At 43.1% G+C, this 20,373-nt stretch overlaps 1 protein-coding gene across 1 annotated transcript in view; it reads right to left on the bottom strand.

Annotated features, from left to right (window-relative positions):
• The window catches only part of LOC109895137 (polypeptide N-acetylgalactosaminyltransferase 9-like), a 130,930-nt gene that overhangs the window by 74,900 nt on the left and 35,657 nt on the right, over positions 1–20,373 (bottom strand). The window contains exons 3-5 of the mRNA XM_020488796.2: positions 16,387–16,553; positions 10,789–10,963; positions 1,931–2,128 (exon numbers count right to left, since the gene is read on the bottom strand). Of these exons, the coding sequence (XP_020344385.1) occupies positions 1,931–2,128; positions 10,789–10,963; positions 16,387–16,553 (540 nt within the window). The remainder of the gene's footprint in view (positions 1–1,930; positions 2,129–10,788; positions 10,964–16,386; positions 16,554–20,373) is intronic.

Genomic DNA, 20,373 nt, shown 5'->3' with positions numbered 1-20,373 from the left:
CTATTACTAGCCTGTTCAACCTCTCTTTCGTGTCGTCTGAGATTCCCAAAGATTGGAAAGCAGCTGCGGTCATCCCCCTCTTCAAAGGGGGGGACACTCTTGACCCAAACTGCTACAGACCTATATCTATCCTACCGTGCCTTTCTAAGGTCTTCGAAAGCCAAGTCAACAAACAGATTACCGACCATTTCGAATCTCACCATACCTTCTCTGCTATGCAATCCGGTTTCAGAGCTGGTCATGGGTGCACCTCAGCCACGCTCAAGGTCCTAAACGATATCTTAACCGCCATCGATAAGAAACATTACTGTGCAGCCGTATTCATTGATCTGGCCAAGGCTTTCGACTCTGTCAATCACCATATCCTCATCGGCAGACTCGACAGCCTTGGTTTCTCAAATGATTGCCTCGCCTGGTTCACCAACTACTTCTCTGATAGAGTTCAGTGTGTCAAATCGGAGGGTCTGCTGTCCGGGGGTGCCACAGGGTTCAATTCTTGGACCGACTCTCTTCTCTGTATACATCAATGAGGTCGCTCTTGCTGCTGGTGAGTCACTGATCCACCTCTACGCAGACGACACCATTCTGTATACTTCCGGCCCTTCTTTGGACACTGTGTTAACAACCCTCCAGGCAAGCTTCAATGCCATACAACTCTCCTTCCGTGGCCTCCAATTGCTCTTAAATACAAGTAAAACTAAATGCATGCTCTTCAACCGATCGCTACCTGCACCTACCCGCCTGTCCAACATCACTACTCTGGACGGCTCTGACTTAGAATACGTGGACAACTACAAATACTTAGGTGTCTGGTTAGACTGTAAACTCTCCTTCCAGGCCCATATCAAACATCTCCAATCCAAAGTTAAATCTAGAATTGGCTTCCTATTTCGCAACAAAGCATCCTTCACTCATGCTGCCAAACATACCCTTGTAAAACTGACCATCCTACCAATCCTCGACTTTGGCGATGTCATTTACAAAATAGCCTCCAATACCCTACTCAACAAATTGGATGCAGTCTATCACAGTGCAATCCGTTTTATCACCAAAGCCCCATATACTACCCACCATTGCGACCTGTACGCTCTCGTTGGCTGGCCCTCGCTTCATACTCGTCGCCAAACCCACTGGCTCCATGTCATCTACAAGACCCTGCTAGGTAAAGTCCCCCCTTATCTCAGCTCGCTGGTCACCATAGCATCTCCCACCTGTAGCACACGCTCCAGCAGGTATATCTCTCTAGTCACCCCCAAAACCAATTCTTTCTTTGGCCGCCTCTCCTTCCAGTTCTCTGCTGCCAATGACTGGAACGAACTACAAAAATCTCTGAAACTGGAAACACTTATCTCCCTCACTAGCTTTAAGCACCAACTGTCAGAGCAGCTCACAGATTACTGCACCTGTACATAGCCCACCTATAATTTAGCCCAAACAACTACCTCTTTCCCAACTGTATTTAATTTTAATTTATTTATTTATTTTGCTCCTTTGCACCCCATTATTTTTTTATTTCTACTTTGCACATTCTTCCATTGCAAAACTACCATTCCAGTATTTTACTTGCTATATTGTATTTACTTTGCCATCATGGCCTTTTTTGCCTTTACCTCCCTTCTCACCTCATTTGCTCACATTGTATATAGACTTGTTTATACTGCATTATTGACTGTATGTTTGTTTTTACTCCATGTGTAACTCTGTCGTTTTATCTGTCGAACTGCTTTGCTTTATCTTGGCCAGGTCACAATTGTAAATGAGAACTTGTTCTCAACTTGCCTACCTGGTTAAATAAAGGTAAAATAAATAAAAAATAAATATAGTTGATGTACAATGTACTATAGTTGTATCCGGGACCTAGCTATCCGTATTTCATCAAAGATCCTCATCTATAATGGAGGGGGTGCTCAGCTATGGTGAGGGGTGTTACCTGATGGGAGCTGTCTCATCGCCCTTGTCCAGCCACTCCTGAGGGGGGATGATGTACATGCACCAGAGGCCCCAGTTGTAGCCGTGGGCCGCATTGGCGTACTGCTGCACCTCGAATGTGTTGAACTTGATGTTGTCGATGGCCGGGAGGATGATCCGGGTGTGGTCCTCCTTCACCCTGGTCAGGATAGGCTCCGCCCTTAGTTAAGAGAAGAGACAGACATCAGGGATGAGCTACTGTACTGTGACACTGTCATAGAATAGTTTTCTCAAGCACAACCATCAAACAAACATCCATCAACATACCTTTTAGGTGGGTAAAACAGTAAGGAAATAAATTGAATACATATGCCCAGCAATAAAAAGCAGTGTTGGCTCCCTTGAGATCTTTAGCTACTATTTCCCATGTACAGGGTTGCCAGTGATCCTCAATAAAAATCCTTTCTCCAAAAGCCTGCCAGTCTTCAACAATGGGTCGTGCTCTAGGGTGTTGTTTGGCACATTGTGTCAGAGTACATCAAGCAGTGAGAAGCAGTCTTGGTGTTGGTGTCCCCAGGTCATTGAAGTGGCTGGCTACAGAGTTGATGTGTTTGTTTCCTTTCTTTCCTACTCCTTTGGCCTAAGGCATGCATGCTGATAGCGTTAGATAGATGGTAAGGGAATAATCCAGGGTCGCTGTCAATTATTTAGCCATACTGTCAGCCCTGGCTATATTTTGATCATCTGTCTAATGTCGGACGGTTCAGTACAGTTTTAGAGCAAATATCCATTCCTGACAAGCATTATTCTCAATCTGACAGGAGGCTGCAATTACGACTCATATTTAAGGTACCTCTTAAAAATACCCTCTCCCTTATCTCTCTCCATTCTAATCCTCTATCTCTCTCACCACCTTTTCTTAAACTCTCTTTCCTCTTCTCTCTCGCTTCCTCCCCTTTCTCTCCATTTCTTTAAAACCAAGCCCATTTATCTTCCAAAAGCAGAATTATTCTTCATCACATCAAGGTAGTGGAAAGAGTGCAGAGGAATGGATCCAAATGGAGCTATAAGTGGGTTTGCCAGTAAAAATGACTGACAGAGGCACTACTTAGTAAAAGCAATCATTTAATAACAGTGGAGTGATTGTAAAAAGCTTCCCATCTCATTGAGAAAGATTGGCATATGAGAGACCTGGGTCGCTACTTACTTTAAGTCATAATGGCAATGATAAAAGTCTGTGTGGGAGAGGGGTTGAGTTCACCATCTGCTGTTGGAAAGTTGGTTTGTATCCAGGTAAAGAAAGGTGTTGATGAACCAAATTGTCTGACAAACATTATTTACCATATGTGCTTTGAAGTCAAACTGGAATGATGAAAACATAATAATTGAAGGGTGATAAAGAATATTGCAATGCTACTTAATATTGTCAATGAACACTTTGAAATTAATTGAAAATGACTGCATAAAGATTCATTAACTCCAGGATTTGTGTATAGCCCCCCCCCCCAACCCCCCAGTTATTTCTGAGCTATCTATTGATATGTCATTCCTTAGCCACCAAATATAGATTTAATTCTGCTTAGAATGAGTAGACTGTGTTTTAATTTCATAAACAACCTTCTGTAATCTTCGCATTGCCATGTGCCTAACATGGATAGGCAAGGATGAATACAATCTGACATGCTGAGATGTTGCTGATGGTAGATCCTGTATGCACTCTCTAGCCTTGAGGACCCAGAGCCCCCTTTTCCAGTACACTCCATCAGCCATTCATCTTCCCTTGTCCTTCAGAGTCTAGGGTACAGTAGCACCCCAGAGGTAGTTAGCAGCATGCTCAACACTAGCTACCTCAATAGGTACCTCAGGGATCCCAGTGTTGATGAGGGAGAAGACAAGGCGTAGAAACAATGAGGGATCAGGTTTGACTGATGATGCTTGTCATTTTCCCCCTCTGCTCTTCCTCTCTTTTCATATGCACCATCACCGGAAGGGTTATTCACCGACATCTGTCCAGATTCAATCTGGTTTCATATTCAAATAGTGTTTTTTCCCTCAGCGATGACTCATGTAATATTGTGAATACATTGTGGCAATAGGTCTTGCCATTAGTTGTTATTCTAGAGCTTCTCTCATTTTATTCCTACCTTGCCTGGTTTCAAGACTTTAAAAAAAAATGTACAGACGTTTTGGAAAAACGGATGATTGTATCCGTTGTTTATTTTCATGATTTGATTTATTGAATGTCTACATGCTCCAAAATAAACAGCCTTGCGTGTGTTTTTAACACACTCAAAACCAATTAAAAGATTGTCTAATAGTACGATCAACACTGATTTTCACAACCTAAGCAAAGTCACACATACCTGGGGTCGTGGAGCGTCATATGGCAGGATAAAAATCTTCTCAATCTCTATCTGTGTGTACTTGAGTCTACATGCCACCTTCTGAGGATGGCTCCTCTCCCTATCTGTCCTACCTTTGTCCTCTGTACAGAGCCCAGAACGCAGGCCGTGTGAGATTACAACTAAATTTTTCCAGATTAATGGAATTCCTGTTTGAAAAGTTTCTCAAGCACGGATTTATCAGATAATGGGATCTAGCTTCATTCACAACCATACACCCACAGAACTGCAGGCGCCAAGTGCCTAAAATAGGATCAGTTTAATTTGTTTGCAGGCCAAATGCAGCAGAACATGTAAATTGCCTGTGCAGAAAGTAGAGGCAATTTCATTGTGACATACGGTAGCTTCCATTTATGAGAACATTAACGCTGTGTGTGCATTCACATTTCTGTGTGTGTTTGTTTGTGTGTGAGAGAGAGAGAAAGAGAGTGTGTGTGCGGGGATCTCAGACTTCATCGCTTCCGGTCATGTTCTAGCACAGAGATGGGCAACTTTGATGGGGGAGGGGGCCACAAAAAAGCTGAACTCATCATGAGGAGCCACAGTGGCTCGTGGGTCTGTGTATCTACATCTGATGATCAATGGCCCCCACCCCGGTCAGTAATTCGACCATGCTTGCTGCAAGTTTAGATAGCTGGCCACTAGTCTCATTTACCAATCTAAACATGTGCTAATTGAGTGACTGCCGATGCAATCGGATTTAGAAATTGCACCTTGTATATTCTATTATTCTAACTCTCAAAAGTCAATTGAGATCCCGACTGAGTTCCTAAAAAAATGTAGGGTGAAATTGGTCCGCAGGCCTATAAAAGGGGGTCCGCGGGCCGCCAGTTGTCCATCCCTGTCCTAGCACATTAAGACTGTACACCTTGCACAGATCTTAGACTATCCAGTCTTCAGAGTTGTTTCTTTGGATAAATAATGCTTGAATCTGTAGCATAAATATCAAAATTATATACTAATCCTGTATAAATGACTGCTCCAGATGAAAGTTAGGGAAGGTAATTCACAATGAATTAAAATTTACAATGAAATAGATTTTGCCAATATCCCGATAGATTCTTGAGATTACTTTGTACGTTTTCATTTTACCTGGTAGGTATACAGTATAGGCTTGGGGGTTCATTCAGGCTGATTTGATAGCGATGTTGTATTAGCAGTATAAATCTCTGTCTATTCTGTATTTTTGGATGCCTGCCTGGTATGTGGTCTGTGAAGCACTCACTGTGTAAGCGTTTATACCATCCTTCTGTTTTCAAGATGGATAAACACTGAACCAAGACCAGTCAGTCAGAGCGAGGGGGAAAGAAAAGGCATGTTTCACTTTAGCTCAGAATTCAAAATAATACTTGTAGTAATAGACCTGCACAGCGCAGCAACACTGTTTTCATTATATCCATTAAAATCAGGAGTACCGGAACTGGCAGTGTGAATCCAGGCCCAGCCAATCAGGGTGGCTATTATTGTTTTTATATATTTTCTTTGTAGCCTATTCACCAATAATGCAATATATGGTCCACTTGATTCTCCTGCCCTGACTTCCCTGAATTCCCATTTTAAACCATTTTATTAGTGTGAAGATAGAGAGCTAAATCAGGTGCACCTGTAGTCATACCGCTGGCTATTTGGATAACTTAGATCACTGTGTCTACAGCAGCTTCCATGAGCCCACAGCAAAGTTGATACTGACTGTAGAAAAGGCTACTGTAAGAGTTAAAAACCATGCCTAGAGAGAGATTGTCAAAGAGTACAGAAAATTAGGGAGTTTTATTTGTTTTAGGACTACAACAGTGTTTTTTTCAACACTTGTAGAAATCCCACTCTCTCCCTCCATCCGATTGACCATCAGTCCAGTGAGATAAAGGTTATTTCAATTTATGCTCTGATGTGCCTCGCAAGTTGTAGGCTACAACAACTGACCTATTACCAGTGTCATCATATAGCCTAGCTTGACACTCCAGTTTTGAAACATAAGGGTTATTTATATTAAGGGGAAGGCCTACATGGAGAAAATCAGACCTCTCTTATATGAAATTAGGCAAATCAATGAAACATTTCCAGTCAACGGCCTATCATTTTTAGGTATGTAATTTAATTGGAAATAGAACTTAGCTCTGTGCTTCTCCACCCATGCACTATAGGGAGGCCCTATTGATCTCGCACAATACATTGTAGGAGCACTTGATCTCCTGCACCCAGCAGAGAATTGCATTGTGACTCAATGTGATCTCGACTAAGAAAATGTTGGTGACCACTGTTCTAGTCTATATAGGTTATGGAATATTATTATGTGTATTAGAATACTGTTATAATTGACCTTTCCTTTGATGGTGTTTAATATACAGTGTGTAACCTAATCTAAACCTGATCTACTTTGATTGGCCTGCTCCCGAGTTGCGCAGCGGTCTAAGGCACTACATCTCAGTGCTTGAGGCATCACTCCAGACACCCTGATTCGAATCCAGTCTGTATCACAACCGGCCGTGATTGGGAGTCCCATAGGACGGCGCACAATTGGCCCAGCATTGTCCGGGTTTGGCCAGTGTAGGCTGTTATTGTAAATAAGAATTTGTTCTTAACTGACTTGCCTAGTTAAATAAAAACTAAATTGTTACATTTGTGGCTACCTACCCTACTATCTCCTGGTCTCTGAGACAGTGATCTGAGAGATTGCCAAGCCTATTAGGATTATTACTGTTATATCAGGGCATTATATTCTAGTCTCATAGTCTATTAATTAAGCTATAGGCCTCTAGTTTATTATGTGTAGGTCTGTGAGTCATGGATTTACATAGGCCTACAAGAGTGTTTGATCTGTAATGTAACATCACATGTTAGATGGTTTGTTGTGTGCGATCGATTACATTAAGGTATAGGGTAGGTAATGCTTTTATGATCATTTAATGATTTGAGTGCCTACATTTTGTCCCACAAACATTTTTGCTGGCTTTGCCATCAAAAGATTTCTGCCTATGCCACTGATTAAAAGTGATTCATTTCCAAGCTTTGAGAAATATGTCAGATTACTTTTTAATTGTTTCGCACATTTAACTACATGGGATAAGGTCTGTGGGTAACAAATATGTCTAAGATAAGCACCTAATTGAATTCTGTTTAAATATATAAAACATTTCTGAACTACGAATCCAACGAATGCAAAGCACACAATCCAAACCAGTTGAGAGGTTGGAAGAGGTTGGAACAGTCATATTGCTCTTTTCTCTTTTATTGGTCCTATTTTCCATTCCCTGACCTCAATCTGAATCCTGGGAAACGGTGGGATCACAAGGTGCAGCAGCGTCACAACACCATCAAAGCGTGGGGTTGTGAGCCGTGCATTTCATTACAGCTATGCAGCCAACATCCAACACCCACAACCTCTAATCTCCCCCACACACTCAGCAGGCACACATACACACATAGCGCTCGCATGAACTATTCATTAATAACCTGAGATTGCAATGGTGCAGAATAAAAAAAGAAACAATATCAATTTATCTGAGGCTCTCCCTGTGAGTTCAGAGTTCAAGAGGCGTAGATGCTTATTACAACCCTGCTGTATTTCCACCACATTAATTGTATTTACTGAACAGAAAAATTTAGCTTAGTGGGATTAGAATGTTCGCCTCGGAATGAATGACCCTGTTTCTCAGCCTTGGATATATAGTTGTACTGGAATGGCTTCAGAGGGAGGAAATGGATTGTGCACATGTTTAGATGACACAAAATAATGCAATGATACAACATCCTGTAAAACTGAATGTGTACCATCCATTCCATTTGTGAAAACTATTCACATGAGAACTATCCACACTTAAATAAACCAAGTATGATGCAATTATATCTAACTATCCTATAAATCCAAAAATGTGTGTAATCAATTGCATACTAGACACAATCATGGACACTCTTACTGACAGTTGGAGCTGCTTTGCGTGATGTATTGTTGTCTCTACCTTTGTGCTGTTGTCTGTGCCCAATAATGTTTGTACCATGTTTTGTGCTGCTACCATGTTGTGCTGCTGCCATGTTGTGTTGATACCATGTTGTTGTCATGTGTTGCTGCCTTGCTATGTTGTTGTCTTAGGTGTGTTGTGTGTCTTTGTAGTGTTGTGTTGTCTCGTCGTGATGTGTGTTTTGTCCTATATTTTTTTTATTTTTTTTATCCCAGGCCCCTGTCCCCGCAGTAGGCCTTTTCCCTTTTGGTAGGCCGTCGTTGTAAATAAGAATTTGTTCTTAACTGACTTGCCTAGTTAAATAAAATTTTAAAATACAAAGGGTAAACAATATCAACTAGACAGCTTCTTGGCTTCAGAATGCCAGCAGGTTCACTTGGCTCAGCAAACTGGATGCCTGGGTATGCACTAGTAGTTTTTACAAGGTCATTCACTGTGTCTCATGACAAAAAGGCAGGGGAACAATCCATCTCACTTATTACTGTAGTATGTGCCATATTGCATAGTCATATGATGATGAATACAGGGGCTTGGACACATCTAAGGTTGCGGGCTAGCAGAACAATACACCACATACATTCAACAAATGTGTCATGTTTTTTCCCCCTATTCCCACTGAAATAGATTATATTATGCTCAGCTCTGTGCACACATACTGTATAAGTACACTCACAGTTGAAGTGGGGAAAAATGGACTGTATGCAACACAAAACCTGTTTCTTACAAGAATGTAGTGGCTGATGCTTTTCATCTCATATACATTATCTCTATGTTTTTTAACATATCACAGGTTATTCGATAGAATCACTGGGGTCCAAGTGCACAGCTGTACTTTTCAGAAATAGAGACTCATGCAAAGCAAATGCACGGCTGCCGTATCGAACAGAAGCCATGCTTTAAATGTAGAGTGTGAGTGTGAGGGTATGCGTGCGTGCGTGCGGCGTGAGTCATGAAGGCAGCAAGTGAGCTAACTCAAAGGATCATTTTGATAGATCCCTGCATGTAAAACAGGGGAGCGAACATCAGAAACAATGAGGGTGGACCCGTGGAGGTGAAAGGATGGTGAGGGGGCGGAAAAGCACATCCATTTTTTAACAGGAGCAGATGGGGAAACAGATGAGGGAACCACCAGGGTATCAATTATCATCACCCACTCCAACTCCTGATGAAACCAACCAACTCCCCGATGTAGCTGGCTGACTGGCAGAGACACCCTGTGGGTTTGGAGTGTCCATTACGTTCTCACTAAAAGCACTCCTGGGTGAAAATCGAGGTACATGAGATCCTCCTCTGCCCAGAGGTCAAAAGGATGACAGTGATGAATGATTGGCGGGTCAGATCGCAGTAGATGGACTGTCTGTGGCAATATGTGATTTGGTTTGATTTTGTATGATACTATCTGTGCTCATATTTGTGTATGGCTTTTTCAGCTTTGATGCTGTTTATTATAGTCAAATCTGTGTTGGAATCATACAGTTGTTTATTCATAAGTAGGAACGAGGAGACCAGGACTTTTTCCTGACCACGTGACCTGACTTGGTAAATCTAGTCAGACCACGTGACCTGACTTGGTAAATCTAGTCAGACCACGTGACCTGACATGGTAAATCTAGGCCCTAGATTTTCATGTTACAGTCAAACTCTATGCTTTATTCATAACACGATAGAATGCAATACTCTTGAACAAGATATTTAACCACAATTTTATTGAAGCGATATGTAAATATATTCTGCAAATATTTGTCGTCTCACTTCCCTTTCTGGCTGATGTTTCAGTTATGAAGCAGCGGTGGTATGTTGTTAGGTGAAGTGCCTGAGCTACAGCCAGGGAGGCAGACAAACAATTTATTACCCTAACCTTTGGTTCCAGCCCTCCCCCAGCTTCCCACCAGCTTCCCCAGGAACACACCACACACTCTAAGTCTTGAAAAGCCTGACAGGATGACAGGCTCAAATTAGGTGCCAATTACAAGGCGCTTGAGTGACTTGTTTGGTGGTAAGCATAGGTGCCAGCCAGACATTGGGTTGAGACCCCCTTAAGTCATTTCCATCATGCTTATAACACTAAAGCCTAAGGCTGGGGGAGGATGAAACAATGTGGCAATAACAACATTTAATCTGTTATCTCTTATTTCATTGTCCCACCACCGTAAAAACAAGGCGTAGGCTTATTTCAGCGACTTACACTACAGTACAGTACAGGTAACATAATTGAAACTCAGTGTATTTTTTATTGGCCATTAGTCACAGTTCAGAAGTGATGAGTTTGAACCTGAGGAAAAGCTTATTAACTGTTCTAACTAATTCAAAATGGAGGTCATGTTCCCTGAATGTGCTGCCTCAGTAACAATTCCTCATAGCGTAAGCACAGTTTAGCTGACGCTTAATCAAAATGCTTGAGGGGCGACCCGCATATTTAATCTACGATTATGTAGGACTACAACCATTGCACTCTAACATGAACCCCAAGAGTAAAAAGGACAATGAGGAGATACTGTATGAAGATGAAGCACAGTTCTTACCAGGCAGTGTTGAACTCTACATGGGCATCAAAGAAACCTACAACCGGGGCGGTTGCAGCATTCCAACCGTGTATCCTGGCTCGGATCAGGCCTTCCCTCTTACTGTTGCGGACGATCTTCACCAGACCTGGGTAACGCTTGTTCACATACTGGTCCAGATTGAACTTCAGCTCCACTGGAAAAACAAGAGAAAGAGAATCAGTTATTTTGGATAACAGAAACACTGACAAGTATTGACTTCACTGCAAATGGGCCTGTGAGTAAGAACTTCATGGTCAGGTCTTCACCTGTTCTATTCTGCGTATGTGACAAATAACATTTTATTTTTAAATTTTATTTGAAATTAATAGCTTGCAGAAAATGTTGAATCTGGTATACAACAATACATTTGTTATTCTGAAATGAATGGGGATATGAATTGCCCCAGGAACAACACACAACAAAGCTCAGCATCATGAGTTACATAGAGTAAGTAAAACTAGAGCGACCCAGCACAACACAGATTCTTTCTGTACTGTAAAAACTTTCTCTCCCTCTTACTCTACTCCAAGGGATGAGGCTAGCTTTCTTTCTGTGTCACTGTCATCCCTGGAAAAAAGGCTGTGAGGTAAACAAGCAATTCTACAAATGGCAGACTAACTGAATGAATGAGCCCAATGTAATGTTTGTGGAGGATTAACAAGTGTTTGAGGTTCTCCCATCAGGTTGGTAAGTACTCGACTTTCTATGGGAGGGAGAGAAAGAATAATAAGGGCAATTGGCGTGGACAGTTTTATAACGGAGCTGACGCCTAGAACTGATGCATGGAGCAAACGCCTGGGACTGACGCCTGGGACTGACGCCTGGGGCAGACGCCTGGGGCAGACGCCTGGGGCTGACGCCTGGGACTGACGCCTGGGGCAGACGCCTGGGACTGACGCCTGGGGCAGACGCCTGGAGCTGTCGCCTGCTCCGCACATAAATCAACCTCTGAATGAACACCAGGGCTAATCTGTATGTGACAAATAAAATTTGATTTGAAGTTGACATTTAAATTGGTTAAGGTTAAGAATAGGGTTAAGGTTAGGTCAGGGTTATGGTTTGGTTAATGGTAGGGGTTAAGGTTACTAACCGTGAGAGTGTGGTGCATGTCTCTGTGTCTCTGTGCCTGCATGTTGGCTTATGTGAGTGTGTGGACGCATTTATGTTTGTTTACTATAATGGTTTGTGACCTATGTGCAAACTGTGGCTACACGGATGCAGCTAAAAGATGATGAAACCCAACAGAGTGCAATAATTGCATGGCTGTTTTGGTGGGAGGGAGAAATGTTAAAGGATCCCCTCTGGTGCACAGCAAATAAATAGAAAGTTGGAATGCATCGGCAGCACCGGAGAATTATGGACCAAGGAATAGGTTTTAAAGGGATTGACAGTGCAAAACAGAAAATATGAGTTTTAATGTAATAGCCCCCGCGACATGCAACTGTTCAGGGAAGTCAAGAACCAATACACGTAGTCAGTCAGGAAAGCAAAGGCTAGCTTTTTCAAACAGAAATTTGCATCCTGTAGTGCTAACTCCAAAAAGTTTTGGGACACTGTAAAGTGCATGGAGAACAAGAGCACCTCCTCCCAGCTGCCCAGTGTACTGAGGCTAGGTAACACGGTCACCACTGATAAATCCATGATAATCGAAAATTTCAATAAGCATTTCTCTACGGCTGCCAACCCCTCCCCCCCTCCCGCAGCTACTTGCCCGAGCCTCCCCAGCTTCTCCTTCACCCAACAAATCAGCTAGGCTAGACAATCTGGACCCTCTCTTTCTAAAATTATCCACCACCATTGTTGCAACCCCTATTACCAGCCTGTTCAGCCTCTCTTTCGTATCGTCCGAGATTGGAAAAAAAGATTGGAAAGCTGCCGCTGTCATCCCCCTCTTCAAAGGGGGTGACACTCTAGACCCAAACTGTTATAGACCTCTATCCATCCTGCCCTGCCTCTCTAAAGTCTTCAAAAGCCAAATTAATAAACAGATCACTGACCATTTCGAATCCCACCGTGCCTTCTCTGCTGTGCAACCTGGTTTCCGAGCTGGTCACGGGTGCACCTCAGCCGTGCTGAAGGTACTAAACGATATCATAACCGCCATCGATAAAAGACAGTACTGTGCAGCCGTCTTCATTGACCTGGCCAAGGCTTTCGACTCTGTCAATCACCATATTCTTATCGGTAGACTCAATAGCCTTGGTTTCTCAAATGACTGCCTCGCCTGGTTCACCAACTACTTCGAAGACAGAGTCCAGTGTGTCAAATCGGAGGGCCTGTTGTCCGGACCTCTGGCAGTCTCTATGGAGGTACCACAGGGTTCAATTCTCAGGCTGACTCTCTTCTCTGTATATATCAATGATGTCGCTCTTGCTGTTGGTGATTCCCTGATCCACCTCTATGCAGACGACACCATTCTGTATACATATGGCCCTTCTTTGGACACTGTGTTAACCAACCTCCAAATGAGCTTTGATGCCATACAACACTCCTTCCATGGCCTCCAACTGCTCTTAAACGCTAGTAAAACCAAATGCATACTTTTCAACCGTTCGCTGCCCGCACCCGCCTGCCTGCCCGACTAGCATCACTACCCTGGACGGTTCTGACCTAGAATATGTGGACAACTACAAATACCTAGGTGTCTGGCTAGACTGTAAACTCTCCTTCCAGTCTTATATTAAACATCTCCAACCAAAATTAAATCTAGAATCTGCTTTCTATTTCGCAATAAAGCATCCTTCACTCACGCCGCCAAACTTATCCTAGTAAAACTGACTATCCTACCGATCCTCAACTTTGTCGATGTCATCTACAAAATAGATTCTAATACTCTACTCAGCAAACTGGATGCAGTCTATCACAGTGCCATCCGTTTCTTTACCAAAGCCCCTTATACCACCCACCACTGACCTGTATGTTCTCGTTGGCTGGCCCTCGCTACATATTCGTTGCCAGACCCACTGGCTCCAGGTCATCTATAAGTCTATGCTAGGTAAAGCTCCGCCTTATCTCAGCTCACTGGTCACGATAACAACAACCACCCGTAGCACGCGCTCCAGCAGGTATATCTCACTGGTCATCTCCAAAGCCACCTTTCCTTCCAGTTCTCTGCTGCCAGTGACTGGAATGAATTGCAAAAATCACTGAAGCTGGAGACTTTTTCCCTCACTAACTTTAAACATCAGCTATCTGAGCAGCTAACTGATCGCTGCAGCTTTACATAGTCCATCTGTAAATAGCCCACCCAATCTACCTACCTCATCCCCATATTGTTTTTTATTTACTTTTCTGCTCTTTTGCACACCAGTATCTCTACTTGAACATCATCATCTGCTCATTTATCACTCCAGTGTTAATCTGCAAAATTGTAATTACTTCGCTACTATGGCCTATTTATTGCCTACCTCCTCACGCCATTTGCACACACTGTATATTGACTTTTTAAAATTCTATTGTGTTATTGACTGTACGCTTGTTTATTCCATGTGTAACACTGTGTTTTGTTTGTCTCGCACTGCTTTGCTTTATCTTGGCCAGGTTGCAGTTGTAAATGAGAACTTGTTCTCAACTAGCTTACCTGGTTAAATAAAGGTGAAATAAAAAATCTAATATTTGAAGCATGAAATCCACACATATTGTACCGTACAGGTAGCCATAGGATTTCAGGGTGGTAATGTTAAGGTAGTGAGAACATGCCTAGTGTTAGGCAGGTAGCCTAGCGGTTAAGAGTGATGGACCAGTAACCGAAAGGTCACTGGTTTGAATCTCCGAGCTGGCAAGGTGGAAAAATCTGCCATTCTGCCCTTGAGCAAGGCAGTTAACACACAACATGAACTGCTCCCCAAGTGTCAATGATGTTGATTAATGAAGCCCCCTGCACCTCTCTGATTCAGAGGGGTTGGGTTAAATGCAGAAGACACATTTTGGTTGAATGCATTCAGTTATGCAACTGACTAGGTATCCCCTTTCTTTCCTATAGATTTGAATTCCAACAGGCTCATTAAACCGTTTACTTCTAATACTATGTGAGCTGGAACAATGAATGAATGGTTGGGACTGTTGCTGTATGGTATACACAGCTAGACTAAACCCTGATCAGGTAGAACATGCATTTAGCTCAGCTATGGCTAAGGAGCAACCCTGAAAAGAAACCTCTCAGCAACCAATGAATGTCCCAGCTAAAGGATATGTGTCAGAGAGACAAGAAAAACATGTTCCCTGTGTGTGACTCATTATGCCACTGTGCTGTGCCTCAAGTAGCCAAGCCTGCATGTTAATATTCTAATGTCACTGGAGAGAACAGCTTCTACATGTGCACACACACATAACCTTCACCAATCACAACCATTAAACAATGGGGTATTCAGAGAGGGGGGAGTAAGTGGGTTGGTATTTTGACGCAGTGGCTGCCATTTGTACCTACCTCGTTTGGTTTAAATGGTTGCCTATTGCCTCTATGGGGACACTAGGCATGTGCCAATGTTGACTCTTGGTCCTCTATCAAGATGTTATTTATGCGCCTCCTCTCTGCGCCAGCCTGGGGGATGCTGGGACTAAGCCCATCTCCATGCCAAGTGATGGAGGGCCAAGTGTCGGTTGGAATCTAGTTCATTGTCTCTGTCCACTGAAACAGGCAGGCTTCTGGGAGTCGGGGCTGTGCGGGGCTGGCTGCCATGGGGCGTGCAGGTGTGTGGAAGCAACCAAAGCCTCACGCAGACCAAATCACAATGGAGATTTTTTTCTGGTTATTTTTAAACTCACTAACAGTGTTCAATAGCACACCCCCGAGGGTTCTTCATCCCTCTCTCACCCGCTCTATACTTTTCCCTCGTTCATTCTCCTCTCTTCTCTGAACACACAGACAGACAGACAGACAGACAGACAGGCAGGCAGGCAGGCAGGCAGGCAGGCAGGCAGGCAGGCAGGCAGGCAGGCAGGCAGGCAGGCAGGCAGGCAGGCAGGCAGGCAGGCAGGCAGGCAGGCAGGCAGGCAGGCAGGCAGGCAGGCAGGCAGGCAGGCAGGCAGGCAGGCAGGCAGGCAGGCAGGCAGGCAGGCAGGCAGGCAGGCAGGCAGGCAGGCAGGCAGGCAGGCAGGCAGGCAGGCAGACAGACAGACAGACAGACAGACAGACAGACAGACAGACAGAATCCCACTTAAATTGGACATGTATTTATTGTTAAGAAACCTTGACTAGTTTGTTTTATAAGGGAATTGACACCGCTGGCACTTTTCCCACACACAAACAGATGCAATTCTTTGTTTGTGACACCACCCTCCACTTTTAAAGAGACAAACATGAATTGGAGAAGTAATGTTTGTGGAGGAATAATCCAAAACAAAATGCAGTAACACAGGGATTGTGGTTCTTCTAATGAAATGTTGGAAACAATCTAGTAGAATCTTCTGGTTTTGCTTGCTCTTTAAGATCTAGGTCAGCAGACAGTAGCAGCACTGTGACAAATGCTGATGATAAAAGGGCTATATAAATTCAATTGATTGATTGATTGAGTACAGCCACAAGGAATGAACAGTTAGATGGTTATACTGAAGAAGCATCGAGACTAGAAGTCTTACCACTGTCGCTGTTGTCGTCCACCAGGATGATCTCCTTGAGAAGGTGTGCAGGGGTGTGGTTGACCACGCTGTGGACGGACCGCAAGATGACCGACAAGGCCTCGTTCACAAAGATGAACACCACTGAGATCTGAGGGAGGTCCTCTGGGTAGGTCAACTGCTTGCACCTGTAATGAAACAAATCAGACTGTTTTAGAATTATGGAATTATTATTATTATTATGGAACACAATTCAGGATTTGGAGAGTGAAAAGGTCAAAGTGAGCTGCCTTCTTTCATTTGAATAAACCAAGTTTTGTTTGGATGTTCTAAACATTAATTGTATGAGACAGAATATGTTGAAATGCAAAATGTATGAAGAGTTGTGTAGGTACTGTATGCTCAGTGAATGAATGTTGTTTTATATTGTTGTCCCCAGAAGCGTAACACGGTCCCAAACCATTTTCTGACAAAGCAAAGTAGGGGAAATAGGAACACATATCTTTCTTGTGAGGGTTGTGGCAAGGGAAAGCTGCAGCCTGGCTGTAAATGGAAGAAGCAGCGCTGTCCTGGCTAGCTCACTCTCTCTGTCTCTCTCTCTGTGTCTCAATTCAATTCAATGGCTTTATTGGCATGGGAAACATATGTAAACATTGCCAAAGCAAGTGAAGTAGATAATAATCAAAAGGGAAATAAACAATAAAAATGAACAGAAAGCATTACACTCACAACAGTTCCAAAAGAATAAAGATACTTCATTATGTGCAAATAGTTAAAGTACAAAAGGGAAAATAAATAAACATATCTCTCTCTCTCTCTCTCTCTCTCTCTCTCCCTCTCCCTCTCTCTCTCTCTCTCTCTCTCTCTCTCTCTCTCTCTCCCTCTCTCTCTCTCTCTCTCTCTCCCTCTCTCTCTCTCTCTCTCTCTCTCTCTCTCTCTCTCTCTCTCTCCCTCTCTCTCTCTCTCTCTCTCTCTCTCCCTCTCCCTCTCTCTCTCTCTCTCTCTCTCTCTCTCCCTCTCTCTCTCTCTCTCTCTCTCTCTCTCTCTCTCTCTCTCTCTCTCTCTCTCTCTCTCTCTCTCTCTCTCTCTCTCTCCCTCTCCCTCTCTCTCTCCCATTTCAGAAATTAAGAGTATACATTACACTCACAAAAGTAAAATAATAATATAGACATTTCAAAGGTTATATTATTGGCTATGTACAGTGTTGTAACAATAGTTGAAATACGAAAGGAAAAATAAATAAACAGATAAATATAGGTTGTATTTATAATGGTGTTTGTGCTCCACTGGTTGCCCTTTTCTCATCACAACATGTCACAAATCTTGCTGCTGTGATGGCACACTGTAGTGTTTGTGTTGTTTCACCCAAAAGATATAGGACTCCATCAAGATTGGATTTTTTTTTCAAATTCTTTGTGGGTCTGTGTAATCTGAGGGAAATATGTGTCTCTAACATGATCACACATTTGGCAGGAGGTTAGAAAGTGCAGCTCAGTTTCCACCTCATTTTGTGGGCAGTGGGCACATACTGTAGCCTATCTTCTCTTGAGAGCCAGGTCTGCCTATGACAGAGCCTCTCTCGATAGCAAGGCCATGCTCAATGAGTCTGTACATAGTCAAAGCTTTTCTTAATTCAATTTTGGGTCAGTTACAGTGGTCAGGTATTCTGCTACAGTGTATTCTCGGTTTACTGCAAAATAACATTCTAGTTTGCTATTTTTTTGTTGATTCATTACAATGTGTAAAGTTATTATCTTTTTGTTTTCTCATGGCTTGAGAATCGCTTCCTTTTACTTGGTTGTAGAATTTAATTGCTCTTTTCTGGATTTTGATCATTATCGGGAATCATCCTAATTCGGCTCTGCATGCATTATTTGGTGTCTCTTTCTCTCTTTCCAGTCTCCACAGCCAACAGTCCCTCTCTCTCTCTTTCTCTCACTCTCTTGCTCTCTCTGTCTCCAGTCTCCACAGCCAACAGTCCCTCTCTCTCTCTTTCTCTCGCTCTCTCTCCCTCTCTCTCGCTCTTTCTCTCTGTTTCCAGTCTCCACAGCCAACAGTCCCCCTCTCTCTCTTTCTCACTCTCTCTCTCTCTTCCTCTCTCTGTCTCAAACCTCCACAGCCAACAGTCCCTCTCTCTCTCTTTCTCTCACTCTCTCTCTCTCTCTCTCTCTCTCTCTCTCTCTCTCTCTCTCTCTCTCTCTCTCTCTCTCTTCCTCTCTCTGTCTCCAGTCTCCACAGCCAACAGTCCCTCTCTCTCTCTTTCTCTCACTCTCTTGCTCCCTCTGTCTCCAGTCTCCACAGCCAACAGTCCCTCTCTCTCTCTTTCTACCAGTCTCCACAGCCAACACAGTCTCTCTCTCTCTCTCTCTCTCTCTCTCTCTCTCTCTCTCTCTCTCTCTCTCTTCCTCTCTCTCTCTCTCTCTCTCTCTCTCTCTCTCTCTCTCTCTCTCTCTCTCTCTCTCTTCCCCTCTCTCTCTCTCTCTCTCTCTCTCTCTCTCTCTCTCTCTCTCTCTCTCTTCCTCGCTCTCTCTCTCTCTCACTCTCTCTCTCTGTCTTTCTCTCTCTGTCTCTCTCTCTGTCTCTCTCTCTGTCTCTCTCTCTGTCTCTCTCTCTGTCTCTCACTTTCTCTGTCTCTCTGTTACAGTGTTGAAACATTGTGGAAATAGTTAATGTACAAAAAGGAAAATAAATAAACATAAATATGGGTTGTATTTACAATGGTGTTTGTTATTCACTGGATACCCTTTTCTTGTGGAAACAGGTCACAGATCTTGCTGCTGGGATGGCACACTGCAGTATTTCACCCAATATAACATGGTCATACGTTTGGCAGGAGGTTAGGAAGTGCAGTAAACAGTAAACAGGAGACATTTGACTTCAGACTCTAGTAGGGTGAGGCCGGGTGCTGCAGACTGTTCCAGTGCCCTCGCCAATTCGTTCATATAAAGTGCATTTGAAAAGTATTCAGAACCATAGATTTTTTCCACATTTTGTTACGTTGTAGCCTTATTCTAAAATGGATTCCATTTTTTTCTTCTCATCAATCAACACACAATACCCCATAATGACAAAGTAAAAACAGGTTTTTAGGAATTTTTGCAAATGTATAAAGAAATAAATACTGAAATATCGATTCAGACCCTTTACTCTGTACATTGTTGAAACATCTTTGGCAGTGATTACAGCCTCGAGTCTTCTCGAGTATGACGCTACAAGCTTGGCACACCAGTATTTGGGGAGTTTCTCTCATTCTTCTTTGAAGATCCTCTCAAGTTCTGTCAGGTTGGATGGGAAGCTTCGCTGTACAGCTATTTTCAGGTCTCTCCAGAGATGTTTGATTGAGTTCAAATCAAGGCTCTGGCTGGGCCACTCAAGGACATTCAGAGACTTGTCCCGAAGCCACTCCTGCGATGTTGATTTATTTATTTATTATTCTTTTTTTTTATTTCACCTTTATTTAACCAGGTTGGCTAGTTGAGAACAAGTTCTCATTTGCAACTGCGACCTGGCCAAGATAAAGCAAAGCAGTTCGACACATACAACAACACAGAGTTACACATGGAATAAACAAACATACAGTCAATAATACAGTAGAAAAAGTCTATATACAGTATGTGCAAATGAGGTAGGATAAGGGAGGCAAGGCAATAAATAGGCCATGGTGGCGAAGTAATTACAATATAGCAATTAAACACTGGAATGGTAGATGTGCAGAAGATGAATGTGTGAGTAGAGATACTGGGGTGCAAAGGAGCAAGATTAATTAATAAATACAGTATGGGGATGAGGTAGTTGGGTGGGCTATTTACAGGTGCAGTGATCTGTGAGCTGCTCTGAAAGCTGGTGCTTAAAGCTAGTGAGGGAGATATGAGTCTCCAGCCTCAGGGTTTTTGCAGTTCATTCCAGTCATTGGCAACAGAGAACTGGAAGGAAAGGCGGACAAAGGAAGAATTGGCTTTGGGGGTGACCAGTGAGATATACCTGCTAGAGCGTGTGCTACGGGTGGGT

Source organism: Oncorhynchus kisutch, linkage group LG8, assembly GCF_002021735.2.
Source record: "Oncorhynchus kisutch isolate 150728-3 linkage group LG8, Okis_V2, whole genome shotgun sequence".
NCBI classification, from domain to species: Eukaryota; Metazoa; Chordata; class Actinopteri; order Salmoniformes; family Salmonidae; genus Oncorhynchus; species Oncorhynchus kisutch.
This window is presented reverse-complemented; position numbering and strand designations above follow the sequence as displayed.